Source organism: Geotrypetes seraphini, chromosome 5 (genome assembly GCF_902459505.1).
Source record: "Geotrypetes seraphini chromosome 5, aGeoSer1.1, whole genome shotgun sequence".
In the NCBI taxonomy this organism is placed as follows: Eukaryota; Metazoa; Chordata; class Amphibia; order Gymnophiona; family Dermophiidae; genus Geotrypetes; species Geotrypetes seraphini.
Genome location: NC_047088.1, coordinates 106,406,138 through 106,425,125, shown reverse-complemented (window position 1 = coordinate 106,425,125; position 18,988 = coordinate 106,406,138). Strand labels below are relative to the sequence as shown.

The 18,988-nt window shown below is 43.6% G+C and overlaps 1 protein-coding gene across 3 annotated transcripts in view; it reads right to left on the bottom strand.

The window, feature by feature from the left end:
- Window positions 1-13,275, bottom strand: part of FBRS (fibrosin) — a 391,643-nt gene extending 378,368 nt beyond the window's left edge. For 2 of the 3 annotated variants that reach the window (XM_033944951.1, XM_033944952.1), the window contains exon 1: window positions 12,057-13,275. In XM_033944951.1, coding sequence (XP_033800842.1) covers window positions 12,057-12,395 — 339 coding nt within the window. In that variant the 5' untranslated portion in view covers window positions 12,396-13,275. The remainder of the gene's footprint in view (window positions 1-12,056) is intronic. The other variant, XM_033944950.1, reaches the window with a different exon arrangement.
- Between the last annotated feature and the right edge of the window lie 5,713 nt (window positions 13,276-18,988).

The following is an 18,988-nucleotide window of genomic DNA, read 5'->3' as shown; positions in this document are numbered from 1 at the left end:
CACACACTTGCACCAAGATACTCACAACACTGCCTGCTTCATTCGAATCCACTTCGGTTTTAGGACCGGTAGCTGCAGGAACTCAGCACTGGCAGGGCAGAATTTCACCTCTGAGGCCTTAGCCACAGGAAGATCCAGACAGCAAACACGGTCTCACTTTTTTCAATGGGAAAGAAGATCCTTAGAGACCGTCTCGGCCCCTCAATCACCAGAGGGAGGGTGGTGAAGGGACCTGGGGGGGTGGATAACCTTGTCCCTGTACCTGTGGTGAGCACCTTTCCCCCTCCACCGTTTTGGCGGGTTACTCGTGGCTACTTGTGGCAAACCGCAGGTAACATCCACCATGTCATTCTCTAAATGGAACTCCTCTTGTATGAGGAAAGACTAAAAAGGTTAGGGCTCTTCAGCTTGGAAAAGAGATGCCTAAGGGGAGATATGACTGAAGTCTACAAAATCCTGAGTGGAATAGAACAGGTACAAGTGGATAGCATCAATCTCGTACAGAATCTCAGTCCAGGCTCTTGCACAGAAACTCACTGTCCTGTAAACCCGACTGGGAAATTTCCAAGTTTCGCTTGATGGCTGCTTCAGGGGTGTAGCAAAATCTAGCTCAAAACAATTCCATCTGTATTCTACAGGAACTAAGTCCATCAGGGCTTCCTAAAAAAAAAAAATAAATAATAGCGCTGGCTAGATTTTGCTACACCCATGAAGCAGCGATCAAGCTAAACTTAGAAATTTCCCAGTTGGGTTTACAGGACGGTGAGTTCCCGTGCAAGAGCCTGGACTAAGTTTCTGTATGAGGTTGATGCTATGCTGGGAAACAGATAAGTCCTTAAAGTTACCAACTGTTTACTTATCCAAAGTGGGGGTCTAGCTGTGCCTTTTTACAGGGTTTTTCCTGGCGTTAGTTGCTGTGTTATATCCCCGGGGCAAACCAGTGATGAGATGCCTGTTTTTCAGCCCTAATAATTGGGCCGATGCTCAGGAGTGAAGTTTTTTTCTTGAAAACCCATGAAGCCTAACTGAGGTTTTTTCTCCCTCCCTCATTTATGCCATTGTAATCTGGTTTATATTCTCTGGTGTTGTTGCCTTTTTTTATTCCTGATGGTATAAAGCGCTTGCCAGGAACCCTGTGTGCATATTCATTTAGGGGCAAGCTGTCTGTCTATTTATGCAATTGAAATCACCCATTATTATACTGTTGCCCAATTCTCCAGCTTTCCTAATCTCTGAAAACATTTCTTCATTTATCTACTCATTTTGCCCCAGGTACGGTAGTATAATCCTATCTTTATATTCTTTCCCTTCACACATGGAATTTCTATCCATATGGATTCCACATTGCTATCTATGTCATGCAGAATATTTGTTTTATTTATTCAATTCTCTCTAACATAGCGCAACCCCCCCCTCCAATTTGATCCACTTTATTCCTGCGGTATAATTTGTACCCAGGTAATATAGTGTCCCATTGATGGTCCTACTTCTACCAGGTCTCTGAGATGCCTATTATATCTACCTCATCATTCAATGCTACATACTCTTAACAGTCCTATTTTATTAATTTTATTTTTTAGACTTCTAGCATTTGTATACTGACACATCAAATTGTGTTTTTTCCTTGTAACTATAGGCTGCTGAGAAGACAGGGAAAATGCGAGTCTTTTACTCTGCCTTCCTCTTAAACCTTCCTGGCTTTCTTTCACCATTATTGGAACCTCTCTACTGGGACTCCCTAAATATCTTTGTTTCAATAGTATCCTTCAAGGATACCTCACATCGAACCATTTGCTCCTGGGTGACTGTCAGCTTTAACCCGCATCTCAGTTTAAAAGCTGCTCTATCTCCTTTTTAAACGTTAGCGCGTGCAGGCTGGTTCCACCCCAGTCAAGGTGGAGTCTATTCTTTCGGAACAAGCTCCCCCTTTCCCAGAAGGTTCCTAAGAAATCTAAATCCCTTATCCCTATACCACTGTCTCAATCACACATTTAGACTTTGGAGCTCTGCCTGCCTCTTGGGTCCTGCGCATGGAACTGAGAGCATTTCTGAAAATGCTACCCTGGAGGATCTGGATTTCAACTTTCTACCTAAGAGCCTAAATTTGGTTTCCAGAACCTCTCTCCCACATTTTCCTATGTCACTGGTACCTAAGTGTACCAAGACAGCTGGCTCCTCCCCAGCACTATCTAAAATCCTATCTATGCGATGCGTGAGGTCTGCCACCTTCACACCAGAAGGCAAGTGACCAGGCGATCCTCACGCCCACTAGCCACCCAACTATCTATATGCCTAATGATCGAATCACCAACTATAACAGCTGTCCTAACCTTTCCCTCCAGGGCAGAAGTTGAGCAGACTCATTGATTACCTTCCGGAAAGCGGTAAAGACCCTCCTCTTCAACTAAAATTACAACTGCAATCTACCCCTTCGCCCCCTTTAATTCCCCCTTCCTTCTACCCTCTCTTCTCCATTCTTAACCTGTAATTAAATTGCTGTATAGTCCTTGTACTTAAACTATTGTATAGTCTTTGTACTGTCCAAATGTATTCCACTGTGAATGTTTGCTTGTAGGCCGTTCTGAGCTACTGGGAGGATGGGATAGAAATCCAATTAAATAAATAAATAAACAAACAAACCATATGATTTATGCCATCATATTCTATGTTTCTGTTCCTTCACAAATAACTCTTAATATTCAATTTGCCCTTTGACCACCACCACCATACAATGAGTTGAGGTACCAAACCCTAATACTCTATAGTGTGTCTATTATCAGAATTATTTTTCCCATTCCTGCACTTTTTACACATTATATTTAGACTAGTGTTTAAGTCCGTTACATTAATGGGTGCTAGAATATATGTCTCGCTGTCTTTCTTTCCATCTCTCTCCCTCCCACTGTCTGTCTTTCTTTCTGTCTGTCTCTCTCCCTGGCCCCCTTTTTTGTCTGTCTGTCTTTCTTTCTTTCTGTCTCTCTCCCTGCCCGCTGTCTTTCTGTGTCTGTCTTTCGTTCTTGTGCGCTGCCTGCCTGTCTTTCTGTCTCTCTCCGTGGCCCCCTGCCTGCCTGCCTGCCTTTCTTTCTGTCTCTCTCCGTGGCCCTCTTCTGTCTGCCCCCCCAAAGCAAACCAAGATTGCTTCCTGCCCCCCAACACACCCCGACCCCCAAAGCAAAGAAAGTTTGCTCCCTAGCCCCCTTTCCCTCTCCCCCCCCCACACTTCCCTGTGCAGCAGTAGCATTTCTCTCCCACCCTGTGCAGCAGCATTCCCTCCCCTCCACTTCCCTGTGCAGCAGCATTCCCTCCCCCTCCACTTCCCTGTGCAGCAGCATTTCCCTCCCCCTCCACTTCCCTGTGCTGCAGCAGCAGCATTTCCCTCCCCCTCCACTTCCCTGTGCTGCAGCAGCAGCAGCAGCAGCATTTCCCTCCCCCTCCACTTCCATGTGCAGCAGCATTTCCCTCCTCCTCCACTTCCCTATGCAGCAGCATTCCCCACCCCACCTTTCCCTGTGCAGCAGGGCAGCAGCATTTCTCTTCGTCGTTTCTGGCCAGCTCCCTTGCCGAAGTTGTTTTTGAGTTCAAAACCGCCCCTGCAGCTCCTCTCATGATCCGTGCCTGCGTCGGAAGCCTTCTCTCCGACGTGACATCAGAGAGGCCTCTAACGCAGGTGCAGTTTTGAACTCAAAAATAACTTTGGCAAGGGACTGAATAACTTCAGTAAGGGATCCGGCCAGACCGTGGGCCGCAGAATAGAACCTGGGGGGCCGTTCTATGCGGCCCATTCATCACAAGTTTGAAAGCGCTGTGTTAGATGTAGTGAGGGTGGGAGGGGGGAGTTGCCACCGTGGTCGCTGCTTCCGTACGTCCGTTCTTAAGGTGCCTCCGCATGTGCGGTAAAAGGAGCCAGCGTTGCCGAGGAAGGGCGAAGGGGAAACCACCGCTGGCTCCTTCTATTGTGCATGTGTGGCACGGAAGCACGGACACAGGGGTCACCAAGATTTAAGTGCGCATGCGCGCTAAGGGTCTTATTATAGCGGATTCTCTCTTTATATGTTCAGTTCCTTAGTCTGGCAAGATTCTTTTTACAGTGCCTCAAGGTCTACTTATATTTTTAAGAACACAGAATATTTTTTTTTTTCAAACTGCAAATCTGATCACTTCACTCCTTTTTCTTGTTGTTTTGGGTTTTTTTTCAAATTAATGGAGTGTGTTAAACATTAAATTCTGTTCAGATCCATGGAGTACTCTGCCATTTCTCTCCCCTATTGGAAAAAAATAAAACTGACCACAGAGTTCTCGCATTTGTCATCTCTGTCCTCTGACCAAGGGAAAATAAAATCATGTCACCATCCCCACAAGTGAAAGCAGAGTTACCTACTAAATGTTATAGCAGCAGGCCAGGGAAACCAGGATTTAAATCCCCACAGACACTCCTTAAAATCTTGGACAAGTCAGTTAAATCTCAATTGCCTCAGAAACAAACTCAGGGGCCATTGCAGAAAGCCATGGACTGATGGCCAAGTGCACAGTTTCTAATGCTAACATAGCACAGAAGTTTTGCTCGTCATAGAAACAGAAAAATTAAGGCAGATAAAGATCATATGGCCTCGTATGCCCAACCATGCTATCTATAACCCCCTCCTCTCCTTTAGTGATCCCAACATACTTGCCCTAAGCTTTCTTAAATTCAGATACACTTTTGTCTCCACTGCCTCCACCAGAAGGCCTTCCAAGTATTCACCATCCTTTCCGTTAAAAAGTATTTTCTGAGCTTGCTTCCTTTCACCTATGTCCCCTCATTCCAAAGTTTCCTTTCAAATAAAACTTACCTCATGCACATTTATGCCACGTAGGTATTTAAACATCTATCAAATCTCCTGCCTTTCTTCCAAAGTACTGTATATATATGTATATATACTGTATCTCTACTTTGTTTATTTATTTATCTTTTTCCCAAAACTAACCTTTACTTCAGCGCGTATCTCTTATACCATGCACCCTCATCCCTCATGTCCTATCCCTTCCCTCTATCTCATTTCTTCTAATATTATGTAACTTCTCCCTTCCTCCCCATTCATCCTCACTTTCAGGTTTGTCAGTACATGTTTTATATGTTTTCTCTAATTTTTCTAATACACCAAACAACTAGTTCTTTCTAACCTATTTTAAATTTTATTGTTAACCGGTCAGATATTTGTTTTATGATCGGGATATTAAAAACTAATAAACTTGAAACTTGATATGAAGATCTTTAAGTCTGTCTCAATTTGACTTATGACAAAGACCACCGACCATTTTAGTAGCTTTCTCTGAACCAACTCCATCCATCCTGTTTATATCTTTTTGAAGGTGCAGTCTCCAAAATAGTACACAATATTCTAATGAGGTCTCACCAGAGTGGCCTAATGGTTAGAGCAGCTGCCTTAGCACCATAAGGTTGTGAGTTTAATTCCCACTGCAGCTCCTTGTACCCCAAGTGCAAAATAAGTATCTGTCTAAAATGTAAACTGCTTCGATTATAACCACTCAGAAAAAGCTGTATATCAAGTCACATCCCCGCTACCCTTTATATAGGGCATCAATACTTCTTTTCCTACTGGCCATTCCTCTCCCTATGCATCCAAGCACCCTTCTAGCTTTTGCCGTCATCTTTTCAACCTATTTGAAGTAAGCTAATCATATTCATGTTTGAAGCAGGCAGAACATGTGTAATAACCAGGGCAAGCACACCAAGCACATGCGCATAAGGTTCTACTCCGAGGGCAACTAGTATGGTGTGTATGTCCAAGCAAAAACAAGAAGTACACATCTGTACATGTACTGGAAAGTTGCTCTGCACATTAAGGACCCCTTTTACTAAGCCACACAGCTGAGTGCCGTGTGTCAAATGCTCCAATGCCCATTCAATTTCTATGGGTGTCGGAGCATTTACCAAACTGTCAGGCCTGGTAAAAAGGTGGGGGGTAAATATCAGCAGCACAAAAGTTTTGCGATCATATTTAGGCACAAAACAATCATCTCCTGTCTGTTGTAAAGTTTCAAGTACTGTTATGTTCACAGTAAAAAGAAACTAGCATTAAATCATTATAGATATTACTGCAGAAGAACAAGTCTACTACACGTGTTCAAGACCTGGCATTCAAGTTTCTCCATTATGCTTGCCTTAATGAGTTCTGTGCATTTCTCTGGAGCTTAATGCAAAGTTTTGTGGACGATTCTGTGCAAACCTTTTTTCTGCATCAAGCACCTCAGCCTGAATGCTCTGAGCTCCTGCACCAAAACCAACAGCGCCAAGAACAGCACAGAAACCTAGCCCCCTAATGCAATTCTGCACCTTTTCAAAAATTGTTTGCACATAAATTTTTGGGGAAAGGCTCATTTTAACATAGTAACATAGTAGATGACGGCAGATAAAGACCCGAATGGTCCATCCAGTCTGCCCAACCTGATTCAATTAAAAATTTTTTATTTTATTTTATTTTTTTTTATTTTTCTTCTTAGCTATTTCTGGGCAAGAATCCAAAGCTTTACCCGGTACTGTGCTTGGGTTCCAACTGCCAAAATCTCTGTTAAGACTTACTCCAGCCCATCTACACCCTCCCAGCCATTGAAGCCCTCCCCTGCCCATCCTCCACCAAACGGCCATACACAGACACAGACCGTGCAAGTCTGCCCAATAACTGGCCTAGTTCAATATTTAATATTATTTTCTGATTCTAAATCTTCTGTGTTCATCCCACACTTCTTTGAACTCAGTCACAGTTTTACTCTCCACCACCTCTCTCGGGAGTGCATTCCAGGCATCCACTACCCTCTCCGTAAAGTAGAATTTCCTAACATTGCCCCTGAATCTACCACCCCTCAACCTCAAATTATGTCCTCTGGTTTTACCATTTTCCTTTCTCTGGAAAAGATTTTGTTCTACGTTAATACCCTTCAAGTATTTGAACGTCTGAATCATATCTCCCCTGTCTCTCCTTTCCTCTAGGGTATACATATTCAGGGCTTCCAGTCTCTCCTCATACGTCTTCTGGCGCAAGCCTCCTATCATTTTCGTCGCCCTCCTCTGGACCGCCTCAAGTCTTCAGAAGTTGCCAATGTATGCTTTCACTTTCAGTTTTGTTTGGACTCGCACATATTTCTTTCTTGCTATCAGCACTTTTAAAGGCTACATGCCTTCCTTCACTTCCAAAAAGACACAAAACTAGCAGCATATCAGAAATCCTCTCCTCAAAACCTTTAATGCCACATCCGACCTGTCAGTAAGTTTTCAGGGTTAACGCTAGCATTTTTTTCTGCAGGACGTACCGCCTAACTTCTAATATCAATATATTTAAATACAATTTGCAGCTAACATGCAGGTTGATAACCACACTGTGGCCCTCTGAACATTTTGTACATATTAGCATGCGCGATTCTCCAACACTAATCACCTTTAATGCTGGTGTTAGGTTTTGTTTCATCCTTGAAATTTTATTAATTTATGAAAATAAAGTGATACAATTAGATAAAATATTTTAAAAAATCATGCAACAGAGCTATTACTGCAAATATTCTACATTAAATTACCATTTCTGACATATTTAAGCTAGACCAAACTTTTAATACATTGCAGGATGTTTCCAGCTTATCAGCTAAAGATAACGCAAATTTGTGAACTTGCAAAACAGATTGCCACCAAAATGAATGTTGAGCACAGAATTGTCCTTCCAAGTAGAAAAAATTGTTTTTATGGTACTTGTCAAGAGAATATGCAGAAGCTTCATATCAGCTTGATCTAGAGATACTGCCAAAGCTAAAAATATTACAATCTTCAAGGATAATGGCTCCTTACTAAGAATATTTCTGTTATAAATTCTCCATACCCACATCCAAAAGTCATGAGTACGTCGACATTCATAAATGAGATGCAATAATGCACCTTGGTAATTTCTGCAAGACCAGCATAAAATAGGTGCCAAACCCACCACAAATAATCGATGATAAACAAAATACAGAGATTGCTTAATGCTAGCAGATGAAAGTGGGCTGAGCTTAATCCAAAATAAGGACACTGGGTTTTTTGAAGGATAAAACTTTGTTTCAGCCTCCCATGCGTGTTGTAGTCTTTTTCTTAAAAATAGACTTTTTCTGAAGTAACAGCTTATAGAGTTGAGAAACAACATGACCCTTCTTGAATGTAAATCTCAATAAATAGATTTATAGAAGGTTTTTGTGTGGTAACAGAAGATAAAACATCAGCACAATTTATGCTATGCTGCAAGTGGAGCTATCAGAACTGCTGGTTACTTGAAAGTGAAAATTATAATCGCAATGGCTAAAAAGATTTTAAAGTTGCACAAGAAATTATATGGTTTAGAGCAGTGTTTCTCAACACGCAGTACATGCACCCTTAGGGGTACGCAGGCCTCATGCTGGGGGTACACAGCATGGCCACTGCGGAGGATACTCCCGCCCATTCGAAGCCGACCCAGTTCTTGTTCGAACCGCACTCGCTCCTTCAGTCTTCAGCGGCACTCCTTGCAGGGACAGTGCAGGCAGTGGTTTCCATGCTACATGTAAGTAGCTGACTCAGAAACCTTCTCTCCGATGTCAGAATTGACATCAGAGGGAAGGCTTCTTGTTCAGCCACGGGCAGTGTGTGAATCGTATCCTGCACCATCCTGCAAGGAAAACCACTGAAGACAGAAGGAGCAAACAAGAACTGGGTCAGCTTTGGGGGCAAGGGATGGGCAGGAAGGCGGGATCTCCGAAGGCAGAGACAGCTTCTTCAGACAGGTGGCTACTTACGTGCAGGGAGGGGGAGGGGAGCATGAGCAACACAGATGGAAGGGGGCATGAACATGGGAAACAGAAGGGAGTGAGGAAGGGGGCACTAACTTAGGACATAGAGAGATGTATGGGGGAGAGAAGGATGAGAGGGAGAAATGTTGGATATGGTAGTGGAGAGGGAACAGGGACAGATTGAAGGGGATGCAAGGGGGAGGAATGCTGGACATAGTGATAGAAGGAGAGATGTGGCATTGTGCTGAAGAAGGTGAGAGAAGAAGAAATGGGCATGGGGCTGGTGGGAAGTGGTGAAAAATGCTGCACATGATCCAGGGGATGAGAGAGGAAGAAAAGTTGGACTCACGGAGTGACAGAGAGAGATGTTGGTTGGGGAAGGGAATGAGGTCCGGAGGAGAGGAAGTGTGCAAGAGAGAGAAAGCAATAGAGCAGAAAGGAGGGAAGGAGAAATGTCACACTCAGGGGAAGGGGAAGAAGGCAGAGAGTAAAACGTTAAACTCATGGAAGGGGGGAGAGAGAGAGAGAGAAATGTTGGTTGGGGGAGGGAATGAGGACTGGAGGAGAGGAAGTGTGCAGGAGGCAGAGAGAAAGATGATGGACTGCTGGAAAGGAGGGAAAAATGTTGGCTGTGGCAGTAGAGGGTGTGGGAGAGATGCACCCTGGATCTCTCTCTCTTTCCCCACTCCCTTTGGAGCAAGGGAGTGAATGAGAGAAAGACAGTGAGAGAGAGGGGAAAACATGTTGCCAATGGGAGTGGAGGAGAGAGGGAGAAAAGTTGGACTCATGGAGGGACTGAGAGAGATGTTGGTTGGGGAATGGAATGAGGTCTTGAGGAGAGGAAGCATGCAGGAGGCAGAAAGAAAATAAATATTGGATGCACAGTCAGAAGGAAGTGCAACCAGACTCATTAAATCACCATACAGCAAAGGTAGGAAAAATGATTTTATTTTCAATTTAATGATCGAAATGTGTCAGTTTTCAGAATTTATATCGACTGTCTATATTTTGCACTATATTTGTCTATTTTTCTATAGTTGTTACTGAGGCGACATTGCATATTTTAAAGTCATCTGCCTTGACCTCTTTGATAAAAAACCTAATATAAATGATAATTAACATTTTCTCTGCATACAGTGGCTTTGTGGTGTTTTTTTAATTTTGTGATTGCCATTATGTATTAAGATTATATTGTGTGTATATGAAAAATGGATAGAAGAAATTGCATTATTATTACTACTATTGTTATGAGGGTGGGGTCAGGGGCGGAGCAGAGGTACTCTGTTGATATTTATTAGACTTAGGGGGTACTTGGCTTGAAGAAGTTGAGAACCATTGGTTTAGAATCCATATACCATTATTAGACCAATCATTCCAAAATATGACTCTTGTTTATCTTAATTTTAGAATTATCCCATATTGAAGAATGTATGGGTGTGTAACTAGGAATGTCCATGAACTTATCCAATTCCATAAGACAAGCATGAGAAGAAACTACTATAAGGCCCTGTTTTACTAAGGTGCACTAACCGATTAGCGTGTGCTAATCTAATTAGCACGTGCTAAATGCTAATATGTGCATGTTAGTCTATGGACGCATTAGCGTGCGCTAATTCAATTAGAATGTGCTAATCAGTTAGCGTACCTTAGTAAAAGAGGGGGAAAGTTTCATTGGTAAAAATAAAGGAATGTACTGTACTGTGAACATTACTATGAGCCCCATAATTCTTTATCTAAAGACAACAAAATCAGCTAACCAAATGGATCCAACAACAAGATTATTGTTTAATAAAGGTTTTATGGTAAAGTAAAAAATCTGAAAATGCAACTCCTGCTAATTCTTTTGGACACTTTAGTGTTTTAAGGGCAATCTTAGGTGGCTTCAACACTCATAGAAATTGAGACAATAATTCATCTAGCTGATGACAGAAGAACTTTGAAAAGATAACTGGGATCATATTCAAAATAAATTTTAAGCATAAGCATCATTTTGATTGTTTCTAGTCAACCCCACCATATTAAACACAAAGGACTCCAGGAGTTCCATAGTTCTTTAATGGACTTTAAAATTGCTTTGGAATTTATAAGCATCGTTGCATACAAATTTATGCACAATTTTAAATCTAAATATTTTAATCCCTTTGAAGGCCAATCAGACTAAGCATGCACATTCAAAAGGTAGAACTTCTGTTTTCTGATTGTTTATTTTATAACCAGAGAATTAGGCATACATTTCTATTAGTTGGGGGGGGGGGAAACCAAAAGGAAAACTGTGGCAAGGAAAAAGAAATAACATGATATCATCTGCATAAGCAGCTACTTTGAATTCCAAGCTTTTCAACTGAATGCCTTTGATCTCTGAATTATTCCTAATTGCAATTAGGAAAGGCTCAAGAGCTAGATTGAAAAGCAACAGAGGACACATCCCTGTCAAGTTCCACTTTGAAGTGAAATTACTCATGAAAGTGAATTATTAACAATTATTAGAGCTATTGGGTTGGTATAAAGAATCTTAACCTTATTAATATACTCCTCTGGGGTACCAAACCTTCTCAATATCGTGAACAAAAAATTCCATTTCATCTTATCAAATGCTTTTTCTGCATCAATAGACACAGCTATTGACAGGGTGCTATAAGGATTTAGATAAGATGAGATTTGATGAAAAAGACAGACATTATTTGTTATTAATCTATTGGGCATGAATCCAACTTGAGTCTACTCTAATGAATTTATTTATTTATTATTCAATTTTCTATACCATTCTCCCAGGAGAGCTCAGAACGGTTTATACGAGTTTATTCAGGCACTCAAGCATTTTCCCTGTCTGTCCGGGCGGGCTCACAATCTATCTAATGTAACCCAGGCAATGGGGGGATTAAGTGACTTGCCCAGGGTCACAAGGAGCAGAGTGGGTTTGAACCAACAATTTTTACCAACCTCAGATAAAATTTTGCATGGATTTTATAATCTACATTCAGTAGAGATTGGTGTTAGGTTTTGAACATCAGTCCCCTGGAAAACTAAGCACAGACATTAAACAAACTTTCATCTGCCCTAGCTTTCTGCATTGGCCCCCGACAGATTATAAGGCCCTTGGTATCGAGAAATATACCCTGACACTTGAAAGTAACTGACCTCAAGCTACTGTTGGAAAAATGCTCGAGATAAATACAAAGGCACCCACCACCATCACCATTTTACAGATATCTTCCCTCCCACTTTGCTTAATAGGATGACATTTTTCACCACTTCAATCATCCTTGTCTCACCTCCAAAGCCTCCAGACTGACAAAGCTGGCAATAGCAAAGCCGTCAATTATCTCCTCTTCACAAGAGCTGGCTGCCTCTTTCCGACGCCGACGCGGTGGCCTCGGTCGTGTTGCGCCGCTGGGTACTGTGCTCTGCTCCTGTTCCGAGCCTGATGAAGCGGAAACGGCGAGGGCACCCCTGGCTGGATTAACTCCCAGCAGTAACCCCGATGCCAGCGATTGTGGCTGACCTAACAGTGGTGGAGTCTGAGTACTCAGCCGTCTCCTATCGCGATCCCGCTGGGATTTGGAACGACGCTGTTGACGGACATTGCCCCGACTACAGGCAGGGGCCTCCATAGTCTTTCTGTTTGTACGTGTGTCTATGTGTGTACGGGGGGCCTCCGTCTTACGTCACTTTCCGGATCCTCCCCTGGCGCTGGCACATTAAGCCTTCCGTTCCAACCTCTGCTCCTGTCACCCACCGGACCGCATTTCCAAGACCCGCCTCCCAGCCGCGCCACTATAGGCCCAGCAACAAATCCTCGGACTCTGTTGATTGGATCACACAACGCACCAATTAATCAAAAGCTATCTCTTCCTCTCCGTACCCTTAAGCAAGCTCCAATTGGTCGACATTCAGTGTCTCTCACTTCCCGCGTTCCGATTGGTGAAACGTATCCACTAGCGTTCTTTAGGATGGGTGAAGAAGCTGCAGCACTAGCCCTTTAAAAAAAAATTTAAAGAGCAACATAGACTTTAAAAGGCCGTTTAAATTACTCCCGACATAGCCAAAAGAGGATCCTCTCATCTAGGCCATTTTATCCCCAAATAATTAAGCAATTTTAAAACGATTCCTTGCAGCTCACTCATAACTCACTCCCGTTTTATATACAAAAAAGAAAATATACGAATAATAATAATAACGATTTTAGAGCGCTACCAGTGAGAGGGAGACAACCTGCGTTCCGTTAAAGGAAAGAAAGAAAAGAAAAAGAAAGATTGTGGCGGGTATAAGAATAAATGTCACCGACAACAACAAACAATACCACCGACTTTCAAAATTATAGACGGATGAAGAGAACTCGGCAGCTCGCGCAAAACCACAGCATAGGGGCGTTCAACCGTTGCAATTGTTTTTAATCCCCTCTTCATATAGTTGGCGCGCGTAGCCCCACCTCTCTGCCTTTTTCTTTGGTCTCGCGCCGCATTTACACTGGAGCTTGGAACTAGGGACAACGAGATTCAGCGGTTGTTTGGAACGTGAGAGATGCTGGTGTACGCCTGTCAGTTTCACTCATCCAATCAGAAAGTCTGCGATCCTGTTCTCTTTCCCTTCTGCAATAAACTTCCTATCTGCCTGGTTCTAGACAAGGTATCCTCTTAGGTGTGTGGAAAAAAACGGAACACATCACCGGTCGATTCAGTCCTGATTCTATCTTGTTACTTGCCAGGGTTGGTAGTGTAGGGGTTGTATTTTTACCTTTTATAACAATTTATTTTCTAATAAAATATTCCACACTAAAGGGCCCTTCTACTAAGCTGCATTACCTAAAATATGCCTAATGCAGCAATGATGTACCATGGGATACATTCAGGTGTCCTGTAGTAAGTTCCAAGTTAGCATGTACTATTCACAGACTAAAAAAAAATGACAACTTTTTCTGAGAAGGTGAGTCTATTAGGAGAATGTTTCTGTACTAATTAACACAGGTATATTACTGCATGAGCCCATACAGCAGGGGTATCAAACTCAATCACATAAGGGGCCAAAATGTAAAACATAGGCTAAGTCGCAGTCGAATTTTTTATTAAGATACTTAGGAGTCTTTTTATTAAGGTGCACTAACCAATTTAGCACACACTAACCCCCTCCTTTACTAATGCATAGCACGGGTTTTAGTGCCCGCAGGCCTTGTGTTTGCCACATGTGCCTTACAGCCTCATAACATAACATTCTATTTGTACAGCAAACACATTACAGTTCTATCCGATTAACATAAAGAGAACTGTGTTTTCCCAGAGAATTACAAATAACAATGGAGCCATACATTACATTCACATTATTCCCCAAAATATTGCTTAAATAAGTAACTCTCTCTTTTACTAAACCATGAAGAACTAATCATGCCTCCTTAAAGCCCATTCCCCCTGCCAACCTTCCCAACCTTGCCTTAGACTCACTCACCCCAGTCCCATCTCTCTACTGCAATGCCAGATCCACATGCAACAAAACCCAAATTATGAAGGACCTACTTGAAGACCTTGACCCTGGATTCCTTTTCATCACAGAATCATGGATTGCAAAAGACGACATATTTACGCAAAACGAGCTTTGTTCTCACGGCTACCAAGACCTCTTCTCCCCCAGAATTAACTGAAAAGGAGGTGGCTTGGCACTCCTTCACAAGTCATTCTTCGATGTCCAGCTTCTCGAAAAGGGCAGCCATGCCTCTCTAGAATATATGCTAGTCTCGGTCAACGACGAACTCCATCCTCACCCACTGGGTATCCTACTATTATATCGTCCACCATTCCCCTGGAACTAATCCTCTGAATCAGTCCTCAAGACCATTACAAACGCCTTCCTCAAATTTAATAGATTATTAATCATTGGTGACATTAATCTCCACCTAAACGATACCACCAACAAGGATGCATCTGATTTCATTAACTTCCTCACTTCTTTAGGCTTCCTCCCACCGGCTCTCTCTCCAACCCATGAAAAGGGGAACACACTAGACATCATCAGTTTCCTCGATTTCACCGATTACAAAACTTCGGTCGATGACCCGTGCTGGGATCATATCCCTTGGTCTGACCACTTCCTAGGGGCTTTTTGCCTCCCTATTTTCATGTCCCACCTTGGGCCCCCACCTCGTTCCTCAAACTCCATTACCTTTTGAAAAAAAATCGCTAGCAAACAGTTCTGGACCAAATTCCTCAGCCTAATTCCCACCATTCCTAACCCTCCAAACCCTGAATCCAATTGGCACACCTGGATCACCCTCTCTGAGACCACCTATCACTCCCTCGCACCACTATCCACTAAAACGGTCTCTTACTCCCGCAAGGCCTCTTGGTACCTTCCATACCACAGAGAACTGAAGCAGAAATGTCGATTACTGGAACGCAAATGGAAAAAAATCTAAATCCCCCACAGACAGACAATCCTGGAGGGCTAATATTAAGTCATACAATACTGAACTAAAAAAAGCAAGGAAGAATTACTACGGTAACAAAATCTCCAGGTCCAACAACCAAAGTAATACTTTGTTCAACATCTGGCGCTTCATTTCCTCCAAACATGATACCAACACACTCCCCTCCTCTCCAACTGCAGACGATCTAGCAAAATTCTTCAATGAGAAAGTCACTACCTTACGAGGCTCGTTCCCACCAGCACCCTCCTTCAACTCTCTGATATCCACCGACTCCAACCCCACTTTAACCGTCGCCAACCACATTCCAGCCGACAGATCCTGTACCGCCTTCGAGCCTGTTTCTGATTCCCAGGTCGTCAAACTCTGCCTCAAGTTGAAATCCTGCAACTGTATCTTGGACCCTTTCCCCTCCTACCTATCCGAGAAAATTCCCACACAAGCCATCTCATCTCTCACCAAACTCATAAACTCTGCCTTACTTTCAGGCCTATTCTCTGCAGAAATGGGACACATTGCCCTATCCCCACTACTGAAAAAAGCTGATCTAGACCCCACCATACCATCCAACTATCGCCCAATAGCAAATATTCCTCTCCTGACCAAGTTGCTGGAGTCCATCATTTCCACCCAACTTTCATCCTATCTTGAAAGATTCTCCATTCTCCTACCCTACCAACATGGCTTCAGACCCAACTTCAGCACCGAATCCCTATTGGCCTCATTAATCTCAAATGTCCAACATCTTCACTCTTGCAATAAGTTCACTGTTGTTCTTCAATTCAACCTTTCTGCAGCATTCGACATGGTCCATCATGATATACTAATTCTCCAACTTTCTGAAATTGGCTTAAACTTAACAGTCTTAGATTGGTTCTCAAAATTCTTACGTTCCCACTCCTACTTTGTTAACATGAATGGCTCCTCATCCCTCCCGTGGAAACCGATCTGTGGAGTTCCTCAGGGGTCACCTCTATCCCCGATTCTCTTCAATGTTTATATGTCCTCCCTGAAACTCCTCCAATTGTCCCCCTTGGAAACGCTTTACACTTATGCCGATGACATCCTTGTCCTCCTTGAGACCGACTCTAACCTCACCAATCTCTCTGAGAACATCTCCTCATGTATATCGAACCTCCAATCCTGGGCCCTCACCGTACAAATGAAATTAAATGAGACCAAAACAAAACTACTTTGGCTCGGCCCAAAATTAGATAAGCTACCCATCCTTATCCCTCTGTCCTCTGGCACCACTTTGCATCTTGAACACTCATGCAAAGTACTAGGCATCATCATCGATTCCACACTGTCTTTCAATGACCACCTTAATTCCTTAGTAAAAAATGCTTTTTCAATCTTCACTTGTTAAGGAAAGTGAGATCCTGCTTCCATCATCATCACTTTGCTGTCCTCGTACAATCCATCATTCTTTCCAGACTGGATTACTGTAACTCTATCTACTTAAGCCTGACAAAGAAAAGCCTTCACAGACTCCAGCGTATCCAGAACACTGCGGCTAAACTAATCTTCACAAAAAGCAAATTTGACCACGTCTCCCCGCTTCTGTCTAAGCTTCACTAGCTCCCAGTAATCCTTAGGGTTCACTACAAATGTGCCTGCCTAACCTTCAAGTCTCTACACCAGGGGTGTCCAATGTCGGTCCTCGAGGGCCGCAATCCAGTCGGGTTTTCAGGATTTCCCCAATGAATATGCATTGAAAGCAGTGCATGCAAATAGATCTCATGCATATTCATTGGGGAAATCCTGAAAACCCAACTGGATTGCGGCCCTCGAGGACCGACATTGGACACCCCTGCTCTACACGGTATCCTGCCTCCCCTTTTTCCACTATCTTGGAACTCCTCTAATCCCAACACCACCAGATCCACTCAAAAATTCAAACTATCTTTCCCCTCTTTAAAAGGCATATCCCATGCAGGAAAACTAGGGACTTCCCTCTCCTTCAGGATCACCGAACTCTGGAACAGTTTTACCACCCCACTTCGGTGCCTGTCCTCCCTCCAACTCTTCCGAAAACATCTGAAAACTTGGCTCTTCTCCAAAATGCAATAACCTCTCCCTCATCGATTTACTAATTCCCTCTAAGCCTCTCTTTCTAAGCCCTTCTACTTTTCATTGTAGTTTCTTTCTATACCAATTACTATAAACCGTGTCGAGCTCTATTTCTGTGGAGATGATGCGGTATACAAACTTAAGGTTTAGTTTAGTTTAGTTTATTAGCACAGGGAGCTGCAATGAATGCTCTCTATGATCGTTGAAAGCAGCGCAGAGCAATCAGCATGGCTCCCTGCACTAATAACCACTATGGTTTAGTAAAAGGGGGAGGGGGTAAGTTTTTAACGTTTCCTATAATGATCATAAGATACAGATGCTTGTCTTATAGGTCCTAGTTTTCCCTCCCAGCTAGCAGCCTGAAAAGACAATATAGTAACATAGTAAATGATGGCAGATAAAGACCTGAACGGTCCACCCAGTCTGCTCATTAGTTATTCTCATTAAAAATCCATGATTGAGATCACGTGATGCTGTGAGTCAGGCAACAGCACTCTGTGCCGGCTCCGGAGCCCTGTTCCTCATTTCGCGTTCGGGTGAGACTCTAGTCTGAATCGCTGACCACCGCTACCGCAGTTTTGGTGCCGCCATTGCATGGACCGTTTTCTGGCCCGATCGCCCTCTGCTATGGCTTCCAAAACCGCTAAAAAGGATCGGGAACGAGCAAAAGTGTCTGAGGACAAGATGGCGGACGTGCCGCGTGCAGACAGCCCGGCGCTTACACCAGCCATGCTCACTGAATTGCAGCAGGCAATTCTGCAGGCACTGGAGCCGCGTATGACTCAGATTTCCACACAGCTCACTAAATTGGAATCGCTGCTAGAGGATCACGCAGCCCGAGTCACGGAGTTGGAGTCCTGAGTGTCGGCCGTGGAAGATGGGGCACTTGGAGTGTCGTCTGAGGTGGCCACGCTGACGACCCAACTGCGATCCTGCCAGGACAAACTGGAAGACCTGGAAAATAGGTCTCGTCGTGGCAATTTGAGGTTTATAGGCCTCCCTGAAAATATTTCTGATTCCGTGCTGCTTTCAGTGGTGGAGTCGTGGTTGGCCAGTGAGTTACCGATGCCGACATCCTTGGGTTCGGCCCGGTTTGAACGGGTTCACCGGGTGGGATCGCGCACTGGATCTGATCAGCGCCCTAGAGTGGTCATCGGAAAACTCCATAATTACCGTCATAAAGTGGAAATACTGCGGGCTTACCGTGCAAAAAAGGATTTGCTGGTCTATGAAACTTTACCTGTGAGAATTGGTCAAGATTACTCGGCCGCACTGACAGACCGGCACAAAGTGTTTCATCCTATCTGCTCTAGGCTTGTGGAAAAGAAGCGTCGTTTCATGTTTCTATACCCAGCTATCTTGAAAATTCAGCATAATGGAAAGTGGCATGTGTTTGACTCAGCGGACCTAGCGGGAGAATTTGTGAACCGTCTGGAGCCTTCCTTGCCTCCCCCCTGAGTTGGAACATGTGCCCATTTTTGAGTGGCTAGCGGTGGTTTCACCTTTGCTATTCATCTTGATTTCTCTCACGACTTGACAATTCACTCATCAAGGAGGACAGGGCGCTGACGGCGTCAGTGACGTGATCTGCTTTCCTGGGGCCCGGAGGGTTCTTGGCAAGCCATGTACTTGGGTTTGGGATTGGGATTGGGAGTGGGGAAGAGTTGGGGGGGAGTTTGGGGATTTGGTGGAGGGGGTTGGGGCAGGGGATTGTGGTTT